Genomic DNA, 10,410 nt, shown 5'->3' with positions numbered 1-10,410 from the left:
ATTGATTCCCATGTTCCTGAACTTCTCTATATAAAAAAAAAATGAAAAATAAAAATAAAAAGGGAATAAAAGAAAGCTGCTAAACACATGTGAATTTTTGAGTTCTTATGTGATGCACACGTGTTTATAATTTTACAAATATCCCCACGCGCATGGCGCGTGAATTCAAACTGCTTTTAAAATAAAAATTCTTCCATTAATTGATGGTTGATATAATGTGAAATCGGAATTCTTCTGATGGTAAACGTCTAGCAAGTCTTCAAATAAATAAACTAGTTAGCCAATTCTAGGAATTCTTGCAACTTTTCCAAAACCATCCACATATAATCTAACTCTATCCTGTTTAAAATCCATGGTAACGAAGCAATCAGGTAGAATCACTTGAATTTCAGCTCTTGGAAAATCTTCCTTTATCTTTCTTTCAGCTTCTTCCGCCGTGAGGCCAACTAGTTCCGGCCATGTTGTTTTTGCACCTGAATTTGATCCAACTAATTGCCCATGAGTCTCTCCATTTATCAAACAAAATCAAAATTTCATTTTATAATTAGAATTGTAACTTACTGGGCAACAAGGATGGGTTTGATTCAGGTGGGTGTTGTTGAGAGAGCTTGGTCTCTTGGTTCTCTGCCATTTTCCAAAGATCAAAGCTGGATCTATCCCTAATGGAATGGTAATTAACTAGCTAGAGATATAAATAAAATATGCAGGCAGGTCTAGTGGATTTTTAAATTTAGATTTCTTCGCCAATTCATCTTCCATTTGGGCTTTCGTAATTGGGTGGATAAAAAAAAATATAATTAATTTTCATGTTCTTGGTTTTGCCAATTCAATCTTGTTATCGCCGTATTATATTCTCACATTGGGCCATTTCTGTTGGCCGGCCACGTGAAAAATATATTCTATTATTTATAATTTTCTTTATCGCAAGGGTGGAACAAGAATTTTCGTTGAGGTGCCAAATAAAAATCTAATTTATTAATCAAAAAAGTTTGATGAATTGAATTTTCAGTCCATTTTAAAATGCTTGCTGAATCAAATGAGATTGTGAAAAAAATAATAAAACTCATATAGATATGAGTAAAGACTCAGCGATTTGAATTTAAGTCTTTTAAGTGATTAACATTCTTTTAACTACCGATTCAAGCTAAATAAAAAAATATATATTTTTTTTATGAATTTATATATATAAATGAAATAAAAGTGCTTTAAAAAAATGAAATAAAAGTGAGAGCATTTGATATTTTTTAAAATTGATATTGAATAAAAAAATTTCAACATTTAAAATAATTTAAATTTATATCTAATAAATATTAGACGATAACGTGAAATTTTTTAAATTTATCATAATTATAATAAAAAATATTAAATTAAATTTAAAAAAATTCATCATAAATTACAATATAATTCTTAAAATTTTATATTATTAATAAAATATATAATCTTTTAATTTAAATTTTATATTGAAATTAAATATATTTTATATTTATTTTTTGTAATATTAAATATATTATATTAATGTCCACCCAAAATAAGTCATGAGTTATCACCTAAAACGAGGGTTATGTGGCAGAGATCTGACAAGTGGAAAACGTTTTCCCATTACAGAAAGAGAGACCCGAATACTTTAACATCCAGACTATCGTTAAGACTCGCCCTCCCTTGATAGGCCGAATCTTGACACAGGATTACCGTTACTAGATACTTTCCCGCTTTGTTTATGATTACAGGATCATTAATCCATTGGCCGGTGATATCCATTATCCAGCAGCCGGCTATATTATTGCCGGATTTTCAGAAAACACCATATTTATCCTCATCTTCTTATGGTATAAAAGGAAAACGATTTCAGAGACAAAGATGCGCTATTTTCTAACACAAAACCTATAAGCAATTCGTTGCATTCTCTCCTCGTCACGATACTGATTTGAGTATCAGAGTGGTTGTTGTGACACCCACCACCACCTCACATTTTCTTTCTTACAGGTTCTAACCAATCGCAGCTCAATTCCACTTTGGCTACGTCATCATTCTAATCTCAACAACATCATTTGGTTTTGTTGCCGGGAGGTTCTAGCCAATCGCAACTTAATTCCACTTTGGCTACGTCATCATTCTAATCTCAACAACATCATTTGGTTCTGTTGTCGGGAGACCCATTAGATTCTCTCTATCCATTTGAGTTTTTCCTCCTTGTTCTTGGAAATGGCTAGAAGTGTACATATCATCACCGAAGAACCTGACAAGGGTAAGGGAAAAAAATAAGCAGGTAGCGGAAAAAATAAGCGGGTAGCAGAGAGTGTTCTATCTGTCCATCAAGAACCATGGACCAAACAAGAGGTAAGGTTCGGTCCCGCGGATAAGGTGATTGAATTCTTTCAAAACGACCCGCTGGTCAGTAAAATCCTAAACCGGTATGAGGTAAGGAGGATTCTGGTGGATACAGATAGTTATGTTAACTTTCTTATCTTAAATGTTTTCAAAAAGTTAGACTTGAATAAGGGCAGCCTTGTGAGAGTCTCCTACCTCTTGACAGGGTTAGGAGATAAGACCGTGACAGTTTTGGACACCATCAACCTTCCCCTGATACTCAAGGACGAAAAGTATAGGAAAAAACTGTATGCAGAGTTCGCGGTGGTAGACATCCCATTTGCATACAACGTGATACTCGGCCATCTGGTCCTAAATTGCTATGGTATCATTATTAACATGGGTGCTATGTGTCTTAAGCTTTCAACCCCTAAGGGAATAGCAATGGTTCGAGACAGTCCGAGATCGGCCAAAGAAAATTACAAATACCCTGTAAAAAGCCTCGAAAAAGCGACCATACCCATTGACTTGTTGGAGAAGCAAGAATCTCAAATAAAGTCAAAACTCGCAGATCCAATAGAGGAGATCCAGGTAGGGAAAGTGCAAAAGATGCAGTTGGAAACTGCACTAACCGGGAAAGGAAGGCTAGATTGATAGAGTTGTTGAAAGACCGAGTGACCACTTTCACTTGGTCTCCAAAAGATATAACAGGTATAGACCCGACACTCATCACTCATAAGTTATCCATTGATAAGATCGTCAAACTAGTCCAACAAAAGAAAAGAAAGTTTGCACTAGAGAGGCAGCAGGTGATCAAAGAAGAGATTGGTAAGCTTTTAAGTGTAGGACTAATAAAAGAAGTCCAATATCCCATGTAATATCCGGCTAGACTCCGGTATCAGAATTCCTACCTTCCGGTGAAATCTCGGATGTCGGAACTCTCTAGTAGGGTAAAATGTGTTTTTATAAATATTTTTCATGTTTTTAATGATTAATTTTGAGTTAAAGTTTTTAAGAAAAGAAAAGAAAGAGAATGAAGGAACAGCCCAGGTTCGGCCGCCGAACCTCATGTTCGGCCGCTGAACATGGTATGCATGCGGAGGCACGTTAGGCCCCCGAAAATGGCCCTGTAATACCCTGCTAGACTCCGGCATCGGAATTCCTACCGTCCGGTGGAATCTCGGATGTCGAAAACCCCTAGAAGGGTAAGACCATGTTTTTATGAAATGTTTTAATGTTTTTTATGATTTTAAGTAAAAAGGAAATGAGTTCTTGCATGAGAACAACCTTGGAGGAAAGCTCAGGTTCGGACGCCGAAACTCAAAGTTCGGCCGCCGAACATGCATGCGTTTCGGGTGAGCCTTAGGCCCCCGAAGGCATAAGTGAGGGAAGTCCAGGTTCGGCCGCCGAACATGGCATGCATGCGGAGGCACATTCGGCCCCCGAACGTGGCCTGGGCAGCCACTATAAAAGGGTCCCTTAGCCGAAAACGGGCGAGCTTTTCCCCATTTTCGGCCAAGGTGAGCTCTCCGCCGTCCCTCACCGATCTTTGATGTTTTTCCTCTAGATCTTTCAAGTTTTTCATTTGTTTTAACTTTGTTTTGAAGATTTGAGCTTTTGAGCAAAGTTTTGGAGCTTTGAGGTTCAAGAACTCAAATCTCTCCCAACTCCAAGTTTGGTCGCCTCTACTCTCGATCTTCAAGAGGTAAGAGTCGATCTCTAGCTTATATTATGTTTTAAGTAAGTTTTATGAAGTTCATGGGGGTAGAATGCAAGTTTAGGTTATAGTTATGTTTATGGGTATAAATGTATGTTCATGAACAATGTGGCTTGTAATGTGTGTTTGATGTGTTGTAGTTGGGGTTTAAGGTAGTTTGAGACCCCTAGGAGCTTGTATGCATGTTTTGGTTGAGCTAAATGCATGATGGTTTGAGTTTGGAGGCATTTGTGCATGTTTGAACCAAGTTTCTGCCCTTTGGGAGAAACCAGGTTCGGCAGCCGAAGGGACTTTCGGCCGCCGAACCCTCTTGTGGAGGCAGCCATCGGCTGCCGAAGCTTGCCCCCGAAAGGAGACTTTCGTCTCTGTCTGGGAGTTTCGGCCGCCGAAAGTGCCGCCGAACATGCATGAGTTTCGCCTCTGTCTGGGAGTTTCGGCCGCCGAAGGTGCCGCCGAACCTGCCTGACTTTCGGCTCTGGAGGGACTTTCGGCCGCCGAACCTGCCGCCGAAAGTGCCCTGTCCAGCCTTTCTTTGCATATTTTGCCTGGATGTTTTGAGATGTTTTAGGGGGTTTTTGGGGGATGTTTTTAGAGTTATGTTCTAGTATGTTGGTCCCTCATTTGAGTCCACCTGTGTAGGTTCAGACCCGAGAAACCGAGGACCCCAGCAGTGAGTCATTAGAGCTTCAGTCAGTGTCAGAGCTAGCCAGAGGTGAGTGGAATGACTCTTATGCTTTTAAATAAATAAATAAATCAGTTTTGAGCATGTTCATGCATCACGGATGCCATGTGATATTCTAGGATGCTTGCATTAGAAATCACGAATATGTTGCATTGCATAATATATTGTTGATGTGGGTGAATGTTGAATGATCCATTAGCCCTCATATGTTATGACATGATGATATGGTATGGAAGTCCAGGTGTGGCCTGCACTACGCCCCTGGCACTATGTAAGAGAAAGACCGGATGTGGCCTGCACTACGCCCCCGGTATCATGGATTATGTATGTTATGTTATGTTATGTTATGTATAAGAGAAAGACCAGGTGTGGCCTGCACTACGCCCCTGGCATGATTGGATTATGTAGAGGGCTAAATGGTGACAAGTTCATCCTTGATATGATTAGTTGTGATGTGATGCATTCCATGTTATCATATGTTTTAAATGCTTTACTATTCTGCTCACTGGGCTCTAGTAGCTCACCCCTCTCCCAAATTTCCCAGGTTTGCAGGTACGGGTTAGACAGAGAAGTCAAGAGGAGTAAGGAAGTCTTTTGTATGTAATAGTTAGAAAGTGGACATGACAGATTGTATAATGATGTATAGATATGTAATGTAATGATATTGAGGTTAGAAGTGTGCTTGACCATGGTATGATGTAATCCCTTTTGAAACATGATCTTAATGTTGTTGATGTCCATGTTTAGCCAACTCAACATATGTATTGCCACCCTTTGGGGGCATTGATGAGATCCCACTGAGGGGTCAAGTTTATGATTATGTATATGTCCAGTGCATGCACAGGTTGAGTTGGCGTATGATTTAATGTATGAAAGAAAAGTTTTAAATTTTTATGTATGTTGTTGATCATGTATGGGATTAAACAGGTTTACAGGTTGTATGTTAGGCTTGCTACGGGTCCCGGCGGCCTTAAGTCGACCCGGATCCTAGCGCCAGTAGCGGTCCGATTTTTGGGTCGTTACAGAATGGTATCAAAGCCCTAGGTTCATATGGTCGGACCTAGAGTGTCGGGCTCATAGATGTTATAGAATGTCAAGCACAGTAGGAAAGGTCATGTCCACTAGGATAGGATATGGAGTCCTGTCTTACATGATGATGTGAAATGCTATGATATGAATGACATGCTATGATGTGTGATGCGGGTTCATGTGTGCCCACATGAACCATATGATGCTAATGTTTATGTGATGTGTAACGACCCGAAAATCGGACCGCTACCGGCGCTAGGATCCAGATCGGCTTAAGGCCGCCGGGACCCGTAGCAAGCCTGACATATAACCTGTAAACCTATATAATCCCATACATGATCAACAACATGCATAAAAATTTAAACTTTTCTTTCATTCATTTCTCATACACCAAACTCAACCTGTGCATGCACTAAACATAATCATAAACTTGACCCCTCTGTGGGATCTCATCAATGCCCCAAAGGGCGATATACATGTGTTGAGTTGGCTAACATCTGTATCAACAAATATCTAAGATCATGCATCAACAAGGGATTACAATACTCATAGGGTCAAGCACATCTATAACCTCAATATACCTCATTACATAACATACTGTAATCTCTTACATTACATCATAGTACAATTGTCATGTCCACAATCTAACTATTACATAGACATACTTCAAAACTCTGGCTAACCTCCTGGTCTATCCTGTACCTGCACATCTGGGGTTAGGGGAGAGGGGTGAGCTACAAAGCCCAGTGAGCAGAATAGTGAAATCATATCATAAAATTTCATGCTTTCATGAAATGCAACATATCACAACAAATCACATCTCGGATGGTATTGTCACCTATAGTCCTCTACATAGTCCAACTGTGCCGGGACGTAGAATGGGTACAACCGGTCTTTCTCTTAACATAACATATCATAACATACCAATGTGCCAGGGACGTAGAATGGGTACAACCTGGACTTTCTCTTACATCGTGCCAGGGACGTAGAATGGGTACAACCTGGACTTCCATACCATATCATGCCGTAACATCATCATACATATGAGGACTAAAGGATCATCCAATAACCAATCCACATCAACATCATAAATGCAATGCAACATATTCGTGAATACTAATGCAAACAACCTACTATATCTCATGGCATTCATGATGCATGGATCATGCTCAAAAGTCATATTTCATTTATTTTAAAACTTAAGGTTTATTCCACTCACCTCTGGCTAGCTCTGACAAACTCTGTAGCAGCTGGCTCACTGCTGGGGTCCTCGGTTCCTCGGGTCCGAACCTACACAGGTGGACTCCAATGAGGGACCAAACATACATAAACATAACTCTAATATACTCCCCAAAAACCCCCTAAAACATCATAAAACAACTACATGAAAACATGCAAGAAATGGCTGGACAGGGTGATACGGATCCAATAGGACAAATTTCTAACAATGGTGTGGAGCAAACTTATATCATTCCAATGGATCCAAGAGTAGTTCAAAATCATATTCATATAATCCATATATATTTGGGGCGTGCTTTAATTCATATGGGACAGATTTGGTGCAACACTTGCAATCATAGGCTGAGGGAGCCTAATCAAACCTATGGGCTAAAACTACATAAAGGAAAGCCTAAAGTGAAGATCAAGTAAGGCTTTTGTGAAGATTCAACTTTGTTATGATGGGCTTGCTAGTTTTATTATTTAAACACTTGTTTTATTTTAGTTTTGTTTGGGCTTGTGTTTTGGCCATATTTTATCTTTTAAGTTTTAGAGTGTTGGGCCATGTTGTGGGCTTATATTTTAATACCTATGTGTTATTTTAGTGTGTGATTAGGCTTGGGTCTTATGTGTTTAAGTCAGGCCCAAGAAGAGTGTCTTAGGGTTTTATTTGTTTTTCTCCTTACTATATAAGGATAAGAAACAATTGTAAGAGGCAGTTTTTAATCAAACTTTTCAGAATTTCTTTCATGCCTTTGGCGTGTATTGCTTTGAGTGAGAGTGAGGATTTGCTTTCATCAATTGCACCAGGAATCTTGGCTAACTTATCAACTATTCGTTGTGGCGTTTGTCGGATTCTCATCTAAATCCTTCGATCATTGGTGTTTCAGCTTCTCTAAGTTTGGGGTGCCATAGGAGGTGGGTTTATCAGATATTTGGATTCCGTATCTACTTGTGCGTGTGGGTTTGAGGCTTGTGCCATAGGGTTCCGCGTCAGTTGGTATCAGAGCCAAAAGTGAGGTAAATTCTTATTTATCTTAGGATCTAGGGTTTTTGAGTTTTCCTTTGTCTTTCTTGTTGATTTCGGTGAAAGCTTTTGTATCCATGGCTGCACCTCCTTGATTATTAATCTAAAAAAAAAAAAATTGAAATCCAAAAAAAAAAAAAAATCGCCTTTGCCTTATTTATCTTGATCTGGCCAAAATTGTCATATACTTCTTTTTTCGTCCATATTACCTTACCTATTTCAATTGATTGCAGTAAATTATAGGAATTAATTTTGAATTTTAAATTTTGAATTGGGTTGAATCCAGATTATGAGATAAAAGAAATTCTGCCTATTGCCTAAAGTGCACATTTAAGGCAATTGCATCTACATTGATTTAATGTCAATCCCTTCTTTTAACACCAGAATTTTCGTCCATGTCTCTGATCTGAGAGAAATTTACAATTTTTTTTTCTGATTCTATTTGCAGTGTTTTGATACTTTCCTTTTTGGGTAGATTTAATTAGATCCATATTTAATTTGCTTTGAAGTGAATTAATTTCAAACTTTTGTCCAGGTTCGTTTTTATTTGAATTCAAAGTTTCTTTTTTGATTTAAACTTGCTTTTGCTTACTTGACATTGCTGGAGTATTGTTTGCTTGGGTCTATACTCTAGGTGATATTTTCAAGTAGCACAAAACCTAGTTCGTGTGTTACTTTCCAAATTGTCAGTGTCTTCTTTCTAGTTTTTGCGCTCTTCGTTCTTTCTTTAGGTTTTCTTTTTTTTGTTTCATTAAACGCACCTTGTGGTTAGTTGGTTGACCTTAGTTTCTGAAGTGCAATTGAAGAATCAGCAAAAGAGTGGTAAGTGTGCAAACATTTGAGTTCTTTCTTTTCTAACACAATATTTGCTAGTTCTCTCTGTTCTTTGTTGATTAAAGGTAGGATGAGTAAAGATCAGAATGTCTCACCAGCGTCCACTTCTACAAGAATACCTCAAAGAACTCATAATTGCAATAATGACTGTGATGATTCGGATGTGTTTGTTAATAATGTGTTGCTTGCTGCACATTGTGAGATGCTTGTTGCTAGGCGTGCTCTGAATATGCAGGTTAAGGAAGAAAGCCTGAAACAGCGGGAAAACATATTTCACACTAGGTGTTTGGTTAATGGAAAAGTGTGTACTGTCATTATTGATGGAGGTAGTTGTGCAAATGTGGCTAGTGTGTATATGGTGGAGAAATTGGGCTTGGCTTCTATTAAACACCCTAAGCCATACAGATTGCAATGGTTGAACGACTGTGGTGAGGTCAGAGTTACACGCCAGGTGGTTATACCATTTTCTATTGGTAGGTATAAGGATGAGATCTTGTGCGATGTGGTACCTATGCAGGCAAGCCATATATTGTTGGGTAGGCCGTGGCAATATGATAGAAAGGTGCAACATGATGGGCTCAATAACAAGTACTCCTTCACTCATGAAGGACAGAAGCTTATACTCGCTCCTTTATCACCTCAAGAGGTATATGCCGATCACATAAAAATGCTGGAGAGGGAGAGGGAGGCTTCGGCCTTGGCTACAAAGGTGAGTGAGAGCTTGAGTTCTATGGAAAAAATGAGAGAAAAGAGTGAGTTTGAGGGTAACGAGGCTGGAAAAGAATCAAGACTAGTTCAAGGAGGGAAGATGGAGAAAGAAAAGGAGAAAGAAGAGGCTAAAGTTCCAATGTCAACTTCCATAGAGATTCAAATTGAAGAGGAAGTTGTAATGCAATCATCTAATGTAGTTGTTCTTGAAAATTCCATTAATGAGCTTATAGAAGAGGTTGTGAATGATGGTGGACATGGGGAGCACATGATTGATGAGGTGGAGGAGGTGAATAAGACTGTTTTGGAAGTTGTAGAGGAGAATGGGTCACATCCACATGATATTTCTATGACTAATATTTTTATGTCTAGTTCATTTGTTCTTGATGTGCAGGTTGTTGATGAAAACATCCATGATGAAAGTTTTATACTATTTCCACCTATTCAAAAGGAGGTCTTTGAAGATACATGGGTGCCTAAAGCTTTCCTTCTTGACATAAATATCAGCAAGATTCGAGGACGAATCTTTTCTAAAGAAAGAGGGAATGATACGGATCCAATAGGACAAATTTCTAACAATGGTGTGGAGCAAACTTATATCATTCCAATGGATCCAAGAGTAGTTCAAAATCATATTCATATAATCCATATATATTTGGGGCGTGCTTTAATTCATATGGGACAGATTTGGTGCAACACTTGCAATAATAGGCTGAGGGAGCCTACTCAAACCTATGGGCTAAAACTACATAAAGGAAAGCCTAAAGTGAAGATCAAGTAAGGCTTTTGTGAAGATTCAACTTTGTTATGATGGGCTTGCTAGTTTTATTATTTAAACACTTGTTTTATTTTAGTTTTGTTTGGGCTTGTATTTTGGCCATATTTTAT

General features: G+C 38.5%; 1 protein-coding gene across 1 annotated transcript; it reads right to left on the bottom strand.

Annotated features, from left to right (window-relative positions):
* Positions 1 to 239: 239 nt before the first annotated feature.
* Positions 240 to 725, bottom strand: LOC110622283 (subtilisin inhibitor). Its single transcript, XM_021766748.2, has 2 exons — positions 562 to 725; positions 240 to 473 (listed from the first exon to the last, which is right to left on the bottom strand). Exons 1-2 carry the CDS (start codon positions 629 to 631, stop codon positions 277 to 279), a joined length of 267 nt encoding a protein of 88 aa, XP_021622440.1. The 5' UTR covers positions 632 to 725; the 3' UTR covers positions 240 to 276.
* Between the last annotated feature and the right edge of the window lie 9,685 nt (positions 726 to 10,410).

Source organism: Manihot esculenta, chromosome 9, assembly GCF_001659605.2.
Source record: "Manihot esculenta cultivar AM560-2 chromosome 9, M.esculenta_v8, whole genome shotgun sequence".
NCBI lineage: Eukaryota > Viridiplantae > Streptophyta > Magnoliopsida > Malpighiales > Euphorbiaceae > Manihot > Manihot esculenta.
The sequence above is the reverse complement of the archived record's forward strand: the minus strand, read 5'-3'. Positions and strand labels throughout refer to the sequence as shown.